At 45.8% G+C, this 22,362-nt stretch overlaps 1 protein-coding gene across 1 annotated transcript in view; it reads right to left on the bottom strand.

Moving 5' to 3' along the window:
- The window catches only part of bmp6 (bone morphogenetic protein 6), a 140,024-nt gene that overhangs the window by 78,572 nt on the left and 39,090 nt on the right, over window positions 1–22,362 (bottom strand). Inside the window, exon 2 of the mRNA XM_033019025.1 lies at window positions 3,875–4,064. Coding sequence (XP_032874916.1) covers window positions 3,875–4,064 — 190 coding nt within the window. The remainder of the gene's footprint in view (window positions 1–3,874; window positions 4,065–22,362) is intronic.

The raw sequence follows: 22,362 nt of genomic DNA, 5'->3' as shown, positions 1-22,362 counted from the left end.
AGACTGGAGCCTGGGTCAAGACTATTTGTATGTGCCAGCTTGTTTGATGAGCTGAAACTTGTAAACTGAAACTTAATGGAGTCTGTTTCCCACTTCCACTCATCTGGTTCACTGGAAATTTAATTATGCTGTATAATATGTAAAAGCAAAGTGAAATTCAAAGTGTTCCTTTGTGTAATAATTGGACTAACATCCCATGCTAAGGTACATCAGGTAGCGCAAGAGAAAAAATAGAGTGCAGAATAGAGTGCTACAGAGAAAGTGCAGATATTAAAAAACATGCAAGGGCACATTGAGGGTTGATTGGAAGATCCTTGCATACGAGGTCTGTTCAAGTCAGATTACAGTGGGGAAGAAGTTTGACCTAGAACATTACACCTCAGTTGCTCCGTATGGATGTACAAAGTCTGATCCCTGGTTATTGAGAGAGACCAAGGCCTTTGCTTAAAATTATTTAACAAAACCTTCACAAAAGCACTCAGTAGGGACATTGAACATTGAATTCTCACAATTCTGTTAGCGCTTGCTGTCTCCTCCCCTTCCCAGCTCTACCTCAGCCCTCGGGATCCTCCTCCTTTTTCCTTTCTTCTCCCCACCCCCTATCAGTCTGAAGAAGGGTTTCGGCCCGAAATGTTGCCTATTTCCTTCGCTCCATAGATGCTGCTGCACCCACTGAGTTTCTCCAGCATTTTTGTGTACCTTCGATTTTCCAGCATCTGCAGTTCCTTCTTAAACACTTAGTAGGGAAAATGCAATTGCATCAATGTGAAATAGTTTTTTTTAAAGTTTATTTTTACTTGGAGCACATGGATGCTGTAATCTTAAGCAAAAAATGTGACGAAATAACTCACCGGGTCAGACAGCATCTGTGGAAGGAATGGACAAAACATTTTGGGTCGGGACACTGTCTCAGACAGTCTGAAGGGATTGTGGGCAGAGCTGTGGCCAAGCCAAGTCTGAAGAAGGGTTTTGGCCCGAAACATTGCCTATTTCCTTCGCTCCATAGATGCTGCTGCACCCGCTGAGTTTCGCCAGCTTTTTTGTGTACCTTTGAGGTACTGTCGGTTGCACAGTGTAAAGAGGAAAAATGTATTCTCATTACAAACACAAAATATGGGCCTGTGTTTCAGACGATACCTCGGCATCACTGTGATTAAGCCGAAGCCAATTGTTAGCCACATGCTCAGCGTTTGATTTCGCCACCCTGCCCAACAATGCTGGAAAGTTCCTCTCAGATCGACACGTTCAGCAGCAAAGCTGATCTACTCCCACTGCCCTGGCAACAGCTGAGTGCTCGTCCACACCACCTCCAGCTTCTCGGGCGAAAATAATTCTTAATACAACATAATCTGATAAATCCGTGAATGATTCAGGATTGCCCTCTCAGCATGCACAAAAGCCCAATTGTCCACAAGCACTCAAAGAGCATTTGTCAGTGTGCTCAGTCCAAAAGGGCTGCTCTTAAATCACACCTTTCACCATCGCACCTTCGAGGGCTGTTTCCTCAAGGTTTGCTTTTCAACAAAATCTTAAAAATTACAGACTACCGATATCTAGTGGTGCAAAAATTGGACTTTAATAAAAAAAAAAAAAACCTCTCTAAAGTTATGTGAGAATATTAACGGCATGAGAAAAGCTTGCCATCACCAAGTACTGGAACTGCCAGTAATGTTAATATGCAGCAGTGCTTTCTTTGAGCCATCAGCAAACAATATTGCGTTGAAATTTGATGTACCCAACTGTACCCCCCAGGCTATTCCATGCTGGGAGTTCATGCTCCAACACAAACTAATGTTGCCCCAAGTAGAATATCTGGCAAACAACTTGAGAACTGGTTGATATATATCAGTTGTGTGTGCTTACCTGGAATAAGCTGCGCGGAGCAGCAATTGGCAACACAGAACAAATCAAAGCTGAGAGAGGTATGAAAAAACAAATGCACCGGCCAAAATGTGGTTGGAATATTAAAGCAGCTTCTTCACGAGTAGCAGGAACTACATTTTAGGCCAATTTATAAGAGTGTAATGCGACTCAGCAACAAAACCCAATGCTGAGCATCAGATGGGAGGTGGATTCTGAGTTTACTCATTGGGTCTCATTCGACTGGGGAAGACGAGTTTAGCATAGGTTCAGAAGTGATAGGAGCAGAATTAGTCCATTCGGCCCATCAAGTCTACTATGTCATTCAATCATGGCTGATCGGTCTTTCCCTCTCATCCCCATTCTGCTGCCTTCTCCCCTGATACCCGTACTAATCAAGAATCTATCAACCCTGCCTTAAATATATCTATTGACTTGGCCTCCACAGCTTTCTGTGCCAATGAATTCCAGATTCATCACCCTCTGACTAAAGAAATTCCCCCTCATCCTCTTCCTAAAGGAACGTCCTTTAATTCTGAAGCTACGACCTCTGGTCCTAGACTCTCCCATCAGTGGAAACATCCTTTCCACATCCACTCTATTGGACAGAGTAGATTCAGGAAAAATGTTCCCGATGTTGGGAGAGTCCAGAACCAGGGGTCAGTTTAAGAATAAGGGATAGGCCATTTGGGACTGAGATGAGGAAAAACTTTTTCACCCAGAGAGTTGTGAATCAGTGGAATTCTTTGCCGCAGAAGGCAGGGGAGGCCAATTTGCTGGATGTTTTCAAGAGTTAGCTCTTAGGGCTAAGGGAATCAAGGGATATGGGGAAAAAGATGGAACGGGGTACTGATTTTGGATGATCAGCCATGATCATATTGAATGGCGGTGCTGGCTCGAAGGGCCGAATGGCCTACTCCTGCACCTATTTTCTATGTTTGGTAAGTTTCAATGAGGTTCTCCCCTCATCCTTCTAAAGTCCAGAATATAATGGTACAGCTTTATAAAACTGGTTAGGCCATGGAAGACTGGGCAATTCTGATTGTCTTACAAATGCACTGGAAAGGATGTAGAGAGGATTGACCCAGGCCGTTGCCTGGGAACAAGTGATTCAGTTAACAGCACAGACTGAGTAGGATGGGCTTCCTTTACTTGTAGAGGAGAAAACAGAGGGAACTGGATAGAAGCATAAAATAATTGACGGCCACAGATTAGGCAAATGGTAGGAAATTCTTCTCCAAACCCAAGGCATCTAAAACTAAAGGGACTTGGGACACAACTTAATGAGAGATCGGAGGAAGAACGGTTTCACCCAGAGGGTTGTTGGAACGCATTGCCTGAAGGAGTGGTGGAGGCTTTGGACTTTAGAACTTTAGAGATACTGCACAGAAACAGGCCCTTGGGAACACCGAGTCCACGCCGACCAACGATTAGCACAACAGGAACAATTTACAATTTTGCCAAAGCCTGTACGTTTTTAGAATGTGGGAGAAAACCGAAGCATCCGGAGAAAACCGGTTGCAAGGAGAACATAGAAACTCCATACAGTGAACACCCATAGTTAGGTTCGAGCTAGCTGCCCCATTCAACTTATCACGGCCATTCTTTCACCCCAATGCCATTCCCTCCCCGAGCCACTTATCCCTGGACTCCTTACATATCTAATCTTATTAATCTACTACTTATATGAACTCAAGTGACTGTCTATGGATGTTCACTATGAACAATTCCTTCCTGGTCTCTCCCAAATGGCCGTCCCCCTCCCCATGCAGAGGCTCCATAAGGGAGGATGAAGAAGATGCCCACGTCTGCCCCCTCAACCCTCCCAAAAACTCCATGGTTCAACCTGTCATTTGTTCAAGCTCCAGAGAGTGGTGGCCTGGCCTTATTAGTCTTTCCCCCTGTGCCACATATTACACCCTCCTCATTCTGGAGCTGTCAAGGGACTCCAGAGCCCAGCAGAAAAGTGAAAGCACAAGGGGAGTGGGGTGGGTTGGTTGGGATAGGAACCCACCTGGTTGTTTCCTCATGCAACACCTGGTAGATGCCAATCTCGAACGTTTCATTTTCAAAGCGGCTTCTGACCCACTCCTTGTAAATGCGGAACTCTGAGGCTGTGACAGACTCCCCCTCTGGAATTTGGGACAGGTTAAATTTGTACTCTTGGTGGTGTGGCTGGTAGAGAGTGTAGTCTTCTTGCTCAACTGCAAGGAAAAGACATTAGAAATTAAAAAGCAGAAGGCAACACCAACATTATAAGGTTATATATACACACACACACACACATTTTCAGTAGTGCGAGGGTGAATATTCAATGAAATTAACTTGTAGGAAGTGTATGCAATGTGGGTAACCAGAGATGAACTTTTCTGACTTACAGAAGAATTCGCTTACGAATAATTAGCTCTCAGGAACAGAACCATACATAACCTGGGGACTCCCATAAATCCTAATCAGCATCTGCAGTGCTCACATCCGTATGGCAACAATTGCACAGAAGACCACTAGACGGCAGCCCACATTATATCACTGAGCAAGGAAGAAAATTTAGAAAACAATCTGCAGGTGCTGGAAATCTGAAACAAAAACAGAAAATATTGCAGGCACTCGGCAGGTTAGGCAGCAGTTGGAGCTAGAACCCTCGCGATTACTGACGGCCGATTCGCCAAATACTTGCACCGGATCTCCTAGTTGCTAACCATTTTACTCTCCATCTCATTCCCATGCTGACCTTTCTGTCCTGGGCCTCCCCCTTTGCCAGAGTGAGGCCACTCGCAAATTGGAGAAACAGCATCTCTTATTCCGCTTTGTTAGCTTACATTCCAAAGCCAAGAACATTGAATACTCTAATTTTAGGTAACCTCTAACAACCCACCTCTCTCCTTCCCCTTTCTCCCCCACTCTCCTCATTCCCCCCCAACTGGACTCGCACCTATTGTCTGCCCCTCCCTCCCTCCCCGCCGACATACATCCCCTCCTCTGGCTTCACAATTCACAACTCGTCAAATCCTGGTCTCACATTTCTAGCCTGTGTACAATCATCTGCCTATAACCCCCTCGTGTCCATCCATTATCTGCCACACTTTGTCCTGCCTCTCGTCCCTTCCAGCTTTCTACCCCCCAATCAGTCTGATGGGTCCCGACCGAAAACGTTCCCCATCCATGTTCTCCAGGGATGCTGCCTGACCTGCTGAGTTACTTCAGCACCTTGTGTCTTTGGTTTGTAAATCAGCATTCAGTTCCTTATTTCTGCACCTCATGATCACATCTCTTTATCATATTTTCCCCCTGTTATTATCACCCAAATCGCTAAACTAATCAATCAAACAGACATAAAGTGATGGTACACAAAATTGCTGGAGAAATTCAGCGGGTGCAGCAGCATCTATGGAGCGAAGGAAATAGGCGACGTTTCGGGCCGAAACCCTTCTTCAGACTGATGGGGGGTGGGGGGGGGAGAAGGAAGGAAAAGGGGAGGAGGAGCCCGAGGGCGGGCGGATGGGAGGGTGGGAGGAGACAGCTAGAGGGTTAAGGAAGGGGAGGAGACAGCAAGGGCTAGCAAAATTGGGAGAATTCAATGTTAATGCCATCCGGACGCAAGGTCCCCAGACGGAATATGAGGTGCTGTTCCTCCAATTTCCGCTGTTGCTCACTCTGGCAATGGAGGAGACCCAGGACAGAGAAGTCGGATTGGGAATGGGAGGGGGAGTTGAAGTGCTGAGCCACCGGGAGTTCAGGTAGGTTATTGCGGACTGAGCGGAGGTGTTCGGCGAAACGATCGCCCAACCTCCGCTTAGTCTCACCGATGTAAATCAGCTGACATCTAGAGCAGCGGATGCAGTAGGAATAGACATAAAGTGATGATGCACAGGACAGGTCCTTCAGCCCACCAAATCAGCACCAGCCTTCACATACCCATTTGCACTCACCCCAGTTTTTATTCTCCCCACATACACATTATTGTTCCCGCAGCTTCTCCTGCTCACCTACACAGTGAAGACAATTTACAGCAACCCAATTAACCTATTGATTAAAATTGCTGATTCAGAACGCTGCTGCTCGAGTCATCTCTAAGACCAAGAAAGTGGATCACATCACTCCTGTTTTGAGGTCTTTACACTGGCTTCCAGTCCGTCAAAGAATTGATTTCAAAATATTACTGTAGGTTTATAAAGCACTGAATGGTCTAGGGCCAAAATACATTTCTGATCTTCTGCTACATTATGAACCATCCAGACCTCTGAGGTTGTCTGGGACAGGTCTGCTTTCTGTCCCCAGAGTCAGAACTAAACATGGAGAAGCAGCGTTTAGTGTTTATGCACCGCATATATTGAACAAACTTCCAGAAAAATGCAGGTCCGCTCCAATAATTCTTTTACCCAAAATGTTATCAAACCATCTGTGGAATTGCTGTACGGGGGGAGGCTGACGTGGCAGGAGACAGGCCGGGAGCATCTATAAATCCATAATCTGCTTGCACCATCCTTCAGGTTTTGCGTTCAAAATCACAACTATACGTTGTGTGAAACGTTTCTCCCTCACGATAGGTAGCAGTGGTAGTAAAGCTGCTGCCTTGCTGCGCCAGAAAGTGGGGTTCGATCCAGACTACTTGTCTGTACGTTGTCCCTGGGACTGTGTGGGTTGTCTCCAGGTGCTCCAGTTTCCACCCACACTCCAAAGATGCACAGCTTTATTGGCTTCTCCAAGTGGTAAATTGTCCCTAATGTGTGGGATAGTGCTGGTGTATGGGGTGATCTCTGGTCAGCGTGGACTCGATGTGCCAAAGGGCCTGTTTCCACGCTGTATCTCTGACGGCCAAAGACTGCTTTTGTTCTTTTTCTCCTGATCCCCTTCAATCTGCAGCCTCTCGCTTTCAATCCTTTTGCCCAGAACTGGACACTACTCTGGCTTTGGCCAGTCCAGGACTTCACCGAGGTCCAGCACAGCTTCCTCAAGTGTCCACTCTGGTTTCCCTTTGAAAATAGAACTACTGCCCGACTCTGGCTGGCTTTTGCAGGAACTAGTTCAGACAATCGTGTCAAAGGGGGTTAAGAGCTAGAGCATATCAGATTCAAAGTTTCTCCCCCTCACCACCACAGGATTTTGAAAATGAAAAACGTCTATTCAAGAAGTCTTTAATAGGTGAATGTCTAACTAAAGGATGTTTATTATATTGTTTCATGGAGTATCAGTGTACAAGTGTCAATAGATGCAATTACTTGTCAATGTCAATAGTCATCCTCGGTTAAAGTATTGTTCTTAAGAGAGAATGTGTCCGATTACTGCTGGAAGGTTGCATGAAGCATTTTTCCCTCCTATACTGTTTAAATCCAAGACAGCTTATTTTCTCCTTGTCAATTTCTAAAGTAACTATTAAGTGGTTCTCCAGTTCGCGAAATACATATACATAGACAATAGGTGCAGGAGTCGGCCATTCGAGCCAGCACCGCCATTCAATGTGATCGTGACTGGTCATCCACAATCAGTACCCCGTTCCTGCCTTCTCCCCATATCCATTGATTCCGTTATCTCGAAGAGCTCGATCTAACTCTTTTGAATGCATCCAGTGAATCGGCCTCTACTGCCTTCCGAGGCAGAGAATTCCACAGATTCACAACTCTGAAAATGTTGGTTCAAGAACCAGTTGTTCCTGGACTCCCCCAACATCGGGAACACGTTTCCTGCATCTAGAGTGTCCAATCCCTTAATAATTTTATATGTTTCTATAAGAACCCCTCTCATCCTTCTAAATTCCAGTGAATACAAGCCCAGTCGCTCCATTCTTTCATCATATAACAGTCTTGCCATCCTGGGAATTAACCTTGTGAACCTACACTGCCCTCCCTCAATAGCAAGAATGTCCTTCCTCAAATTAGGAGATGAAAGCTCAAGGTGTGGTCTCACTAGGGCCCTGTACAACTGCAGAAGGATCTCTTTGCTCCTATATTCAACTACTCTCATTATGAAGGCCAATATGCCATTAGCTTTCTTCACTGCCTGCTGTACCAGCATGCTTACTTTCAGTGATTGGTGTACAAGGACACCCAGGTCTCATTGTACTTTCCCTTTATCTAACCTGACGCCATTCAGATAATAATCTGCCTTCCTGCTCTTTCCACCAAAGTGGATAACCTCACATTTATCCACATTATGGTGCATCTGCCATGCATCTGCCCACTCACCCAACCTGTCCAAGTCATCCTGCATCCTCATAGCATCCTCCTCACAATTCGCACTGCCACCCAGCTTTGTGTCATCTGCAAATTTGCTAATGTTACTTTTAATTCCTTCATCTAAATCATTAATGTATATTGTAAATAGCTGGGGTCCCAGCACCATGCATTGCGGTACACCACTAGTCACTGCCTGCCATTCTGAAAGAGACCCGTTAATCCCTACTCTTTGTTTCGTGTCTGCCAACCAATTTTCTATCCAGGGCTCTCGCTTAACTTTTTTCCCGTTGCCAGCCGGGCAACCTAGGCAGCTTTTTAGGTTGCCAAATGACTGTTTAAGTGGTCATGTAAGATGTCTTGCATGACACGTGCGATAATGTGCTAGGAAGAAGTGCACAGTTACCAGAATTACGGTCAATGAAGCATTCACATATTATTTCTGCTTCAAACAAAGTCACAAACTAAACATATTCACCAATCAAGACATGATATATACCACAATGACATGCAGCAAAATTACAATACAGTATCTCATCTCTTTTTACACGTTGCAATGAATGCAATTTCTATTATTTCTTTCCACTTCCAAACAAAATTCTGGTTGGATTATTCAGCGTATGATCAACCTCAGTGAGACCAAGTGCAGGCTTGGCGATCGCTTCGCACAACACCTACACTCAGTTCGCAATAACCAACCTGATCTCCCGGTGGATCCTGGCACTTTCCCTTGCAACCGCAGGAAATGCTACACATTCAAGGACCCAAGTCGTCTTTCCAGGTGCGGCAGAGGTTCACATGCACCTCCTCCAACTGCTCTACATCGATCAGCTGATCTACATCGGTGAGACCAAGCGCAGGCTTGGCGATCGCTTCGCCCAACACCTCCGCTCGGTTCGCAATAACCAACCTGATCTCCCGGTGGCTCAGCACTTCAACTCCCCCTCCCATTCCGAATCAGACTTTTCTGGCCTGGGCCTCCTCCATGGCCAGAGTGAGGCCCACCGTAAATTGGAGGAGCATCACCTCATATTTCGCTTGGGCAGTTTACACCCCAGCAGTATGAAAATTTACCTCCAATTTCATGTAGTTCCTGCTTTCTCCTCCGCTTCCCAGCTCTCCCTCAGCCCACTGTCTCCACCTCTTCCTTTCTTCATCCCACCCCCTGCACCCGCACATCAGTTTGAAGAAGGGTCTCAACCCAAAACGTCTCCCATTTCCTTCGCTCCTTAGATGCTGCCTTACCCGCCGAGTTTTTTTGTCTCCCCATTCACACAAGTTCTGTTATCCCACTTTCCTCACCCACTCCCTACACATTAGGGACAATTTTACAGAGACAAGTTAACCTACAAAGCCAATGCATCTTTGGGATGTGGGAGGAAACCCACACGCTTGCAGGGAGAATGTGCAAATTCAACAGATAGTGCCTGAGGACAGGATCGAACACAGATCTCTGGCGTGTGAGGCAGCAAGTCTACCAGCTGTGCCATTATATTTTGTTTTCCAACACACAAAAAATTATACGTTGATAACTTTGGTTACTAAAAAAATGAAAATATCAATTTTCAGTCTTAAATCTCTAAGTGATGCTATGTCCCCCTTTACAGCTGCTGTAGGTTTTAATTCAGTTCAAGATTAGGGGGCAGTACATTGGCCATAAAGTTGCTGCCTAAAATTGCCAGAGACCCAGAATTGATCCTGAATATGGGTGCTGTCTGTATGGAGTTTGTTTCTTTTCCCTTTGATCACATGGGTTTTCTCCGGGTGCTCTTGTTTCCTTCCACATTCCAAAGGTGTGTAGGAACTTTTTTCAGACCCAACCCAAAACGTAATCTTTTCCTCTTGTCCAGAGATTCTGTCTGACCCGTTGAGTTACTCCAGCTTTTTGTGTCTATCTTCAGTTTGAACCAGCATCTGCAGTTCCTTCCTACACACACGATATTATACGATAGAACTTTATTAATCCCAGGAGGGAAATTGTGTGTGTGTGTGTGTGTGTGTGTGTGTGAGTGTGAGTGTGTGCGCGCATAGTTATATATTCATATATAAATATACAGTTTTGTTTTCTCGTATATAACGTTGTTTACAGAGTACTATGTTTACATATTCTGTTGTGCTGCTGCAAGTAAGGATTTCATTGGGACATGAGAGAATAAAACACTCTTGACCTACGTCGCTAATGTGCGGGATAGAACTAGTGTACGGGTGATCGGTGATCGGCGTGGACTCAGTGGGCCGAAGGGCCTGTTTCCACGCTGTATCTTTAAATTAAACTAAAACACTAAAACCAGAGGAAATCTAAAGAAGGGTCTCTACCCGAAACGTCACCCAATTTCTTCTATCCAGAGATGCTGGCGGCTGCATAGAGTTCCCCCGCACAATTAAAGCATGGAATAGTCTTCACCCTACCATAGGTACCCAACCAGAAGCAACTAAATTTAAGGTAGCTCTTTTTTTCCCCCCAAGAACCGTTTCTTGTTTAAGTTCAAGTCAAGAGAGTTTTATTGTCATGTGTCCCAGATAGGACAATGAAATTCTTGCTTGCTGCAGCACAACAGAATATGTAAACATAACACAGAACAGGAGATAAAAGTTCACTGTGTTTTTTAAGAATCTTCACAAAAACTGCCCTTTTCTCCACAGATGCAGCCAGACCCATTAAGTATTTGCAGCAATGGACCATTGTGGACTCCCTTTCCTTTGTCATCAGTGTCGGCTCTGATTTGTTCTGAACCGCTTCATACCTTTATAGTTTTCCTCTCCCCGACCCAGTCTGCAGAACAGTTTTGACTGGAAACATCACTTATTTTCTCCAGAGATGTTGGCTGACCAACTGAGTTAATCCAGATGTTGATGTCCATCATCCATGAACAGCAGCCTGACATACATGTTATTTTATTCTAAGTGGTTCAGAGCAGAGTGGAAAACAAACAAGATCACATCCCCAAAGATCCGTTGTGGCGGTAGGCAAATTGTAGGGAGTCCACCTTTTAGCTGAGGCAGGAGGTGATACGTGCCATAACCAACCTCTCAAGGCCCTTCATAACCACGGACAACAGTGTCATTACTAGTTTCTTCCCGACGGGCCTCGTGGCCAGAAGGCTTCCCGACAGACTGCGGATGTGGACTGGGAACAGGGCCAGAGGCCGCGGTCTTGATGCCTTCCGGACCGCCGTGTAGAAGCCCAGCCTGGGCCTCATAGGTCGGACGGAGCAGCCGGGCCTCTCGGATCGGAGCAGCCAACGCAGGCCACGGCAGAGGCCCGGTTCGGCACCATGGAGGCTTAAAGTGGAGCGTCGACAGCAGCGAGACCTCGGCGGCACTGAAGCAGCGGCAGCGAAGCCTCGTCACGTTGGGGGCTCAGCGGCGGCAATGCCTCGCGGGTCCATCCACGGTTGGTGTCTGTCTCTCTCCCCGTCTGTCTGTCTCTCTCCGTCTCCGTCTCCGTCTCTCTCTCCCTCTGTGTGTGTGTGTGCGTGTGTGTGTGCGTGTGCGTGTGTGCGCGCGTGAAGAACAAAAGGAGCCAGCATGCTTCGAGACTTTGTCCGCGCTGTAGGTGGCTGCTATTTGTATATATTGGGTATGCTGCAAAGATTTCCACTGTGCCTAGTCACATGTGACAATAAAGTATTCCATTTGGTTGAATCGAGGAATGTCTCCTTGCTCTTCTTGAGATTATTATTATTGATGCCCTTTCAAAGCAGATGAGAACCTCAGACCTTAATGAGGTTGAAGATAATAGCAAAAACAACATCCAGTTGGTCCGCTCAGCTTTGGAGAACGTGGCCAGGTCCACACACTTTCCGAGGGCTCACTCTCATGAAGGATCTTCTAACGCCGGCCTTGGTGACTGAGATTACAAAGCCAGCGGAGGCTATGGGGGCCCGAGAAGGCACATATGGTCATAAGTGATAGAACATAGAACATAGAAAATAGGTGCAGGAGTAGGCCATTCGGCCCTTCGAAGATAACAGCAAAAACAACATCCAGTTGGTCCGCTCAGCTTTGGAGAACGTGGCCAGATAGGAGCAGAATTAGGCAATTTGGCCCATCAAGTCTACTCTGCCATTTAATCATGGCTGATCTACTCCGCCCTACTAACCCTATTCTCCTGCCTTCTTCCCATAACCCCCGACACCCATACTAATCAAGAATCTATCCACCTCTGGGTTACATCAGTGTTCTCCCTTTCGAAGTGTGCATAGAATGCATTGAGCTCGCCCGGGAATGATGCTCGCTGTTGCTTGAGCGGCCACTTGCTTTCTCCATGTAGCAAGTGATGGTGTGTAAGCTTGCCCTGCCACAGCTGCAGAACATCTGTCTCACCCTCCAATTTAGAGCAAAAGGGTCTCTTTGCCTTTTTTATAGCCTTAGAGGACTGGGTGGGCTTCCTGCATGAATCTACATTGGCAAACTTGAATGCCTGATGCGGCTCATCCAAGATTTCTGGTTTTGGTGGAAACACACTCCTCCAGTTGGTAACAACCGTGGCATATTCATTCTGGTTCACTGCCAAGTCGGTAGACTGGGTGAGTTTCAACACACTGAACAACATATTGAATATAGAACAGTACAGCTCTAGAACAAGAACTAAGGATAAGGGGGAAGTCTTTTAGGACCGAGATGAGAAAATTATTTTTCACACAGAGAGTGGTGAATCTGTGGAATTCTCTGCCACAGAAGGTAGTTGCGGCCAGTTCATTGGCTATATTTAAGAGGGAGTTAGATGTGGCCCTTGTGGCTAAAGGGATCAGGGGGTATGGAGAGAAGGCAGGTACAGGATACTGAGTTGGATGATCAGCCATGATTATATTGAATGGCGGTGCAGGCTCGATGGGCCGAATGGCCTACTCCTGCATCTATTTTCTACGTTTCTATGTTTTTATGCCCTTTGGCTCACTATGTCCAAGCAGAACATAATACCATGTTAAACTAATCACCTCTGTCCTCACATAGTCCATATCCCTCCATATCCATGTACCTATCTAACATGGTACCTGCTTCCACCACCATACCTAACTACACTATACAAATGCACGTCACTGTCCCCTGTTAAAAGAAAACTTGCCCACACATCTTTCAGCTTTGCCTTCTCAACTTAAAGCTATGCCCTCTCGCCTTTGACATGTCCACCCTGTCAAAAAGATCCTGACTGTCTACCCTAACATTGGCTCTCATAATTGTATATACTTCTGTCAGGTCTCCCCACAGCCTCTGACATTCCAGAGGAAGTAAATTGTCAAAGCAATAAAATTACAGACATTTCATAAATGTGTTAACACGCTGAGGTAACACTAATTATTCACAAAAGAAAATATTTTGCACATCATTAGAAAAAAACAAGCACCTCATAGATAGCTGTACGGAAAACAGATGGGGAATTGGGAGAGTGAAATTGAAGCCCTTCCCAAAAAGATTACTGTGGGAGAGAAAGTGGTGGCAGATGGAGGAGAGGGAGAGAGAGAGGGAGAGAAGAGAGTGAGAGAGAGAGAGGGAGGGGGAGAGATAGAGGGATTGGGCGTTCGAGAGTCGAGGTGCTCTGAGTTTGTCTCGCTATCGCTTTCTGTCGCTTTCTGCTGTCTCTCTTTCTGTTTCGTTTTCTTCTGTCTTTGTCGTTCTTTCTTGCTTTCTCTCTTTCGTTTCTCTTTCTCTCTTCTTCTTCTTTCTTTCCTCTCTTTCTGTCTCTTTTCTCTCTTTCGTTCTCTTCTCTCTCTTCTCTCGTCTCTCTTTCTCTGCTCTTTCTCTCTTTCTCTTCTGCTTCTGTTCGCTTTGCTCTCTCTTCTTCTCTTCTGCTCTTTTCCTTCTCTGCTCTCCTTTCTCTCTTTCTCTCTTTCTCTTTCTTCGCTCTCGTCTCCTCTCTTCCTCTCTCTTCTTCCTCTTGTCTGCTCTTTGGCTCTCTCGTTCTTGGGCTCTTTTCTTTCTCTTCCTCTTTCTCCTCTCTTTCTCTCTTTCTCTCTTTCTTCCTTCTATCTTCTCTCTCTCTCTCTCTCTGTCCTCTCTCTCCCCCTCACACAGACAGAGAGAGTGCGTGAGCAAATATGAGGATAGAAAATTAAGCAGCCCACAAATCTCAAGATCAAATACCAAACAAATGGCAAGTTGTCAAGATGGAATGCACATTTTAGTCTTTATCACTTTACCAGGGATTCCGTTGGATTTAAAAGATTTAACACACCCTCAATGTCTGTTCTCTTCCAAGACTAGTTTGGCGGAATGGAATTTGCCAGCTGCACAGGACAGCTAGTTACATCTGCAATTCACCTTTGAGAGCTGAAAGAACTGTTATTCAACTACCACATCTGCCACATCAGCAGTTGCTACATTCTCCATTAACGTGAGACGGGCCATGCTATCCCTGGCCATGACAGCCCGACCGACCTCCGCTCGTCTGCAAGGGGCCTCTAAACCACTGCATCTTTCGAAGGAATATTTTTTAATTGACAGCTAAAATCTCGATTTATTATTGATGTGTAGTCACGCTGGCAAGGCGAAATACATAAATGATTAACTATCTACATTAATAGCAGCTCATTATGCCACTTGGGCTGATTTACACAGGTGCACGGGGGCGCAGAAGGAATGTGCCCTGGGGCACACTGACCCCAGGGCTGGGGCCCCACAGTCTGTAACGCAAGCTGCAGGTGCAGGCAACTATTACCGCGTCAGTCAACTCATTCTTGTTCACACCAGCCTTCCCTGTGCTCCACTGAAGTCAGTTCAGAGCTGGTGCACAAAACCTAACCCATCATCGAGTTACAACCAATAAAACCCACCTTGCTGAAAAGCCAATTTTAATAATACTAGTCATACACATCCGCGTAATTTAAAACATTTAGTGACCTTAAAATGATCATTCAGTGACCATTGTCGACCTTAAACAGAGGATTGTTCAGTATAAACAGAGATCTTTCTGGTAGCATCGAGTGTGATCAACTTGAACATGGGACCCCGTCATTCATAAAATCATGTATCATTTATTTTTATTATATTAGAACCAACCAAAAATGTCCAAAAGAAAAATATATTAAGAAAGGCACATCATAGCCAAGGAATTGTTCACAACAGTTTTTATGGTATGTTAGATAAATAACTCCATTGGCATCTTTACCCATGGATGCTGTTGGAAAGGCCAATACCAACTGTTCATCTATACATGTACCTTGCTTCAAGTCATTGTTAGACCATTTCAGAGGGTAGGTAAGAGTAGATAACATTGTAGGGTATGGAATCACATGTTGTCCCCACCGAGTGATGAGCAGTTTAGCTACGGTCTACAATAACTTGTATCCCGACCCGAAATGTCATCCATCCATGCTCTCCAGATCTGCTACCTGACCCAGTTACTCCAGTACCAGTATCTGTAGTTTCTTGTTTTTCCTTCTGGACTTTATTGCTTTTTGACCAAAGATCTAATCTCATTCTGTATCCAAAATCAGAGCATAAAACAGTATAACAACACTTTGACAGTGTGTATCCATTTATTTTTAAGGACATGTTTTGTTAATGGGGCCCAGGCACTAGAATCACCATTAACTAAAAACGGGCATATACACTCAATAACAATGTTCATCTTGCAACTTAACAACTGCATGTTAACACCGGAGTTAGAAGAGGCTTCTTCTTACCCAAAGGAAGTGGAGAGCCACACTTCCAATTCACTACACACTGTCCCTGAAAACCAGTCTGGTATTTATGATCAAATCTCGAGCAAGATTTGAACGTACAAACTTCTGACTATGGGGGAAAAAAGTGCACCAACTGAGCCACAGATAGTCAAAAATCCATACATACAGCGCATAAATAGGCCCTTCGGCCCAACTTGGCCACACCAACCAACATGCCCCATCTACACTAGTCCCACCTGCCTGTGTTGGCCTATATCCCTCGAAACCTGTCCTATCCATGTACCTGTCCAAATGTTTTTTATAAACAATTTGTTTCGTTTAGAGATACAGCGTGCTAACAGGCCCTTTGGCCCACGACGATCAGGATCTCCACACACCCACTAGGGACAATGTTTACATTTACCAAGCCAATTCACCCACAAACCTGCACGTCTTTGGAGTGTGGGAGAAAACCGAAGATCTCGGGGAAAACCCACGCAGGTCACGGGGAGAATATACAAACTCCGTAGACAGCACCCGTAGTCGGGATCGAACCAGGGTCTCCGGCGCTGCATTCGCTGCAAGGCAGCAACTCTACCGCTGCGCCACCGTGATAGTACCTGCCTCAACTACCTCTTCCAGCAGCTTGTTGCATTTTCCTCCAACCTGTTGTGTAAAATAGTCGCCCTTCAGATTTCCATTAAATTCCCCATCCCCCCCCCTTACTTTAAACACGTCCTTTGGTTCTTGATTCCCCTACTCTGCATAAAAGACCCTGTGCATTTACCCTAGCTGTTCCTCTCAAGAACTTATTCACTTCTTATAAGATCACCCCTCATCCTCCTGCGCTCCAAGGAATAGAGTCCTAGCCTACTTAACTCAGGCCCTGGAGTCCTGGCAACAGCCTCGTAATCAGGTTAACCAAGAAATGCGGGGATTGAATCCACTGAACACATCTGGTAGGCTTACGAGCAAACCTTCAGCCCACAAACCGCACTAATGTCAGCAGTCAGTAAATCCACTCCGTGTTGAAGCATTGCCTGGAATATGTTGCACAAAAACTAGCCATTCCCGTGACACCTCACGTACTCCGCACGGATCTCCAAACCCTAACTCGGTGATTGTTACTTTCTCCAGACACACACGAGCCCAAACACTTATTTAGCTTCCCGTTAAAGACATCTCCTGTTGCTGTCTGAGTGAATGCAGGTTGATCGCGACCTTCCCTCAGCCCACCATGAGGAAGCTGAACTTTGTCCAGAGGTGGTCTCGAGCAAGCTTTAACGAGCAGGAAAACACTGACCTCAGGGAATTGACTGCCTATGCAAAGCAGGGTCGAGAGGTCACAGGTCAGGGGGTGCAGGTCCTGGAAGATGATGTTTGACGATGTCTGGAAGAGGATCTGTGTGGGTCGGGAAGTAGAAGAATTTGCACGCGGCTACACCTTCTCCGTGTGCATCGAGAGGGTGTTGCTGTCGCTTAGCCTCTTTGTGACAGGTTTGACTTTCAGGAAGTAGGGAAGGACGCCACCTGCAAAACTGCAACAGCCTCTGGGATCTTGGTGATCACAAACCCCTCAAGATCTCATTCAGTTTGCCGGGGACTGAGGACCCGCCCGGAAGGCCGAAGAGGAACGAGTCTGCAACGACAGTTGAGAAAACCAAGGGCGATCACCTCTTTGGCAAAAGGTGGCCCCCGGCCTGCGGCAATCAGCCCCAACAGTAGAGGGGAGGGAGTCAGACAGAGGGCGGTAAGAGGACCGGCTGCGGGAGCCAGAGCAGTGCCTCAACGGTGGAGTGGGCACTGCAACAGCCTGGAGCTCAGTTGGACCAAACACCACTACAAGAGTCTGGCATCAGCACAGAGGATACCAACGGCTACCCTTGGCCAGGCCGACCCTGCAGCACCACCAGAACAACCAGTCATGAACCCTGCATTTACAACAACTGCAACTTGAAAACGGATCCAAAAACTGGCAACTCTGCATAATGTCTCAGTTTACCACTGCTATACACATGGTATTGTATCTGAGATGCTTATCTGAGAGATATCCAAATGCCCATGTAAAGTGATACTTGCAATGAACTGTATGCAAAAATTTCACTGTAGTATAATTTATCCTGGCTAAAAAAGAGCAGCCATCTCACCAACATTTAGTAAGGACTCATGTATTGTTAGGCAATTTGGGTCAAGTCTGATGTGCACTGCAGAAATAAGACAAACTTCTGAATGGTGCCAGTAAGTCTAGGGCCCAGATCAGTATATTCAATTGACAGAATAAATGGGATTTCTGCAGAAGACCTCCAAGGAAGTGTAAAACACACGAGGTTGATTGGATTAATGCAAATTAAGTGCACGTATTGTAAATAATGTTGCCAGAGTTACCCTGCTGTTTGTTGATTGGCCAAAGTGTTGAGCCCCCTGGCAGGTTTGTTTGGATTCCAGGGTAAATGTTGCATTATTCAAGTTAAGTTAGCTTCCTCTAGAAGCTTCTCCTGCAACAATGTAAAGGAGATTCTGTTATTGGTCGATGTAACTGTCAATAATGTATTGTTGTAATTAATATGTTTGATTGGATTGTAAAGATACCACCCTTCTGTAGTTCGGCCCCTCAAGGTTTGGGGACCTATAAAAGGCAGCCCCCACGAGGTCCTTTGTCGATCTTCTGGAAGAGCGCTTGGGACTGCGTGACCTTTTGGAGTGTCTCTGCTTGCACGAGGCTGAAGGGCTTGGCCAGGCAGATACGAGGATCGAACCCGCGGTTGGTTTAGGCATCGTACAGGGTAATTTGTTGTGCTATTCAAAAATAAAGTTTAGTTGTTCCAGTGCTTGAATCAGTGATTTATAGACTGAACTAGACTGGGGAAGGGGTGGGGGGGGGGGGGAAGCTAGGAAGAGCTAATTTACAATTGAACCATTGAAGCTCACTCTGTGTTCTCACACATGGTCCACTCCAGTCCCGGATGGGGGAGGGGATACCCAGTCTGATGGCAGTGGGAGGTGGACCAGATGATCTCTACCTCCAGCTCCGAGTGAATATGGTTAAGGGCCAGCCGCCCGAACACCCACCCATCCCAGGTGGCCCACCGGCAACACAACTACATTCGGAGGCCCAGGGACGGAGAGAGCACGATTCAAATCTTAGGAACCACACGACCATTTATAAACTCCTCTGCTCACAAGGTTCACTGTGCATCAAAAACATTGCTGAGGCTTTGAAGCTTCCTAATCATTCCCAGTTATCCCATCCTTCTCCTTTAATCAAGCTCATGTTGGATAAACATTGAGCAGAGTCCTTGTCTGCCGTAGTGTTGCAGATTTTTATTCTTTCGACCCAACATGACTGAGAAATTACCATATTTTTAGCATTAGTGTCCAAGATATATGGTTTTTTTTTTTACAATCACCATTTTATGTTGCACCTTTTAAAATAGCAAATTCTAAAATTAAAAACAAACATTGATGCCACAATACAGAGGCAGAAAGTCAAATTATTTGGAGGGAGGTTTGAAGGAGTCTTAGAAGAGGCAGAGAGGGGGAAGAAGTGTAAAGGGAGCTTTGGATCCCAAGCAGCTGAAGGCACAGCCACTAAAGAGATCAAATTCAGGGGTTTGAAAAGGGCAACACTGGAGGAGCAGAGGGCATGAAGTCCACTGTACCGTATGTGTGAAGCCAAGGTATAAATAGTCTGGTTTAGCTTTGGCCTGCTTCCAGAGGAAGGGAAAGCGGGATGAAGATTTCAGAGGGCAGAGCCACTGCCTGACAGCTTCAGAGACCTCAGTTCAATTCTGTAGACTGGGTACTATCCATGTGGCGTTTGCACGTTCTTCCTGTGACTATGCAAGTTTCCTCCGGGTGCTCCAGACTCCTCCCACATCCCAAAGACATGCGGGTAGACAGTTTAGTTTGGAGAGATACAGTGCGGAAACAGGCTGTTGAACCAACCAAGTCCACAACAAACAGTGCTCACCCTGTACACTAGCACTATCCGACACACTAGGGGCAATTTACAATCTTAACTGAAGCCAATTAACCTACAAACCTGTACTTCTTTGGAGTGTGGGAGAAAATTGGAGCACCCTGGGACAGTTCATTCTTTGCTACAAAGTGCCCCGATTGTGTAGGCTTGCGGTGGAATTTTGGGAAGAAATTACAAGAGTTTGGGGAGAATAAGTTATTGGGAAATTGAGTGGTGGGGAGGAGGGGAAATAGGATTTTTATATGAGCTGGCACAGAGACAATAGGCCAAACGGCCTCCTGTGTCACAAGGACATATGGAACATGGCAACAGCCAGGGATGGGAGATGGCAAACAGAGATAATGCCGATAGGTTCAATGCTCGTAATAACAACGAGAGGTCAAGGGTCTCCTCTATTCTCCTATCCACTTTCATCATTCCAAGAGACAAGGTGAATTTGGTGACATAAATCCTGTGTGGATTATGCATACCTTTGAAATAAGATAACATGACAACCATGCAGATCGTGTGACTGGCAAGATAGCCGCACAGCGGCAGGAGAAGAGAACTAGTCTGTGTTAATCTTTGTGTCGCGGAAGTCATAAGAGTGTCATGGTGACCAATGGAGCCATGACTACCCAATGTGTGAGGTTGCGATAACAATTCATCCAAATGTAATCCACACACATCAGTTACAAAACAGTCTGGCTCTAAAGAATCTGACAAAGGGGCCCAACATTTGTCATGTTTTCCAGAGATTCCGCCTGACCTGCTGAGTCACTCCAGTACTTTGTGTCTTTGTTTGTAAACCAGCATCTGCGGTTACTTGCATCTCCAGTTATAAAGCTAAGTTTCTTTTCCCTTTACAATCAACTTGCATCAAATTTTCCCTTCCGTTTTCACTTTGGAAAGCTGGTCTTGAAAATATCCCGGAAAATTGGTTTAAAAGGTGGAGAACACGGAGTATTTAAAAAAAAAAAAAAATGGAAAAAAAATGTTACTGGAGCGAGGGGGAAGGACAAGATGTGGCCGAGGTTTTTGCAGGTTTTGTAAATTGCCGCCTAGCGCCAGCATTCCATTCGTGGAGCTGACCGCGTCCACGACCCTCAGGCGACCCCGCCAAGCTAAAACCTGACGGCAACAACAGCGACAGAAACAGGTGGTGCTCTGAAAAAAAGTGAAATTACTTTATCCACATGCTTGAAAGGGAAGCTCCTGTCAGGAGTAAGATATGTACATTTCCTTGGGGGGTCCCAAATGTACCATTTTTAAATAAAGCAGCTGCTTTCTAATGGCTTTTGCCACGGCTCAATTTGTAAAGCTAACGTCTCGAGACGGAAGGTTGTGGGTTCAAGCCCTGCTCCAGGAAACCAAGAGCAGAAATCCACGCCGGCTAGTGGAGTGGAGTGCCCCACTGTCAGAGATGCCATATTTTGCCTCAGAAGTTGAATTGAGTTCCTGTCACCTCTCAGGTGGTGTAAAAAAGGTCCTGCAGGAGGCCACAGCCCCTTAAACCTGCCTGTGATTCAATACAGTAAATCCTCATTATAACAGAGCATGGGAAGGGGGGGGGGGGGGGTGATGGTGCCCGTAATTGCCGATTGGCCACTATAACCGGGTAAGGAATTTGCTCCAACTATATCCTGGCTCTTCCGTGAAACAATGAGCTGTTTTCAAATACAAGGTTCTTTTAAACAGATAAAAATGTATTTTTGTTACTGCAAGTTAAAAATACTAAAGGCTGTTTGTCACGATGCATAATGGAGTTAAGAGTCAATTGAAGTGATTGCTTGTCAATGTCACTGCCTCGTCAATTTCAATATGTTCCGCAGGGTAATTAGCAGGCTATGTTCTGACAGTCCGCTATAACAGATTATAATCCATTATAACCAGGTCTGCAATAACGAGGGTGTACTATATTTGCAAGGCTAATCCCCGCCAAGCCTCAACTTCTCCTCTGTGCCAGTTCCAAATTCCCTGATGGTTTAGAAATCATCTAGTTCTTTAACTACCCCCAATGTGTTCAGCCGACACAACCCTCCGTAGTAGAGTATTCCAGAGATTCACCATCTTGAGATGAACTTCCTGTATAACTCACCATTAAGTGACGTGTAACTATATTTTTGCATTTGAGGCTCTCCAACTAGATAAAGGAGGCCGTCCCTGGCAGCTCAGTAATTTGAAAGCTCACCATTCAGATTTAATATGTAGGAAGGAACTGCAGATGCTGGTTTAAATCAAAGATAGATACAAAAAGCTGGAGTAACTCAGCGGGACAGGCAGCATCTTTGGAGAGAAGGAATGGGTGACGTTTCGGGCCGAGACCCTTCCTCAGACACTGAAGGGTCGAGACTCGAAACGTCACCCAATTCGGATTTAATACGTTCCTTTTATTGCCTCTACACACACCAGAGCACTCCACCACCAATGCAGGGATTTGCTCGAATGCAGGCCCATCAGCCTGAGTCACTAAACACTCTCTCCAGATGCCTGATGATTTGTTCAGATTCAGATACCGCGACAATGTGGGAAACATGCTAACATGCACAGCAATCGCTACAATAGCTGCAACAGGTTAATAACCAGATAACCCGCTTCATTGATACAGGTTCATAGATAGAGGGATGGGATAAATATCGCCCCGCCCTTTTTTCAAAATCATTCCACTGGATCGCTGACTTCAGCACACAAGTCTTGGTCCTGCACTTTGGCCACAGGCCTGCAGCCCTAATTGTTCTTCAATTATGTAGCAGTGTCAGCCCAGATCCTG

This window comes from Amblyraja radiata, chromosome 4 (assembly GCF_010909765.2).
Source record: "Amblyraja radiata isolate CabotCenter1 chromosome 4, sAmbRad1.1.pri, whole genome shotgun sequence".
In the NCBI taxonomy this organism is placed as follows: domain Eukaryota; kingdom Metazoa; phylum Chordata; class Chondrichthyes; order Rajiformes; family Rajidae; genus Amblyraja; species Amblyraja radiata.
This window is presented reverse-complemented; position numbering and strand designations above follow the sequence as displayed.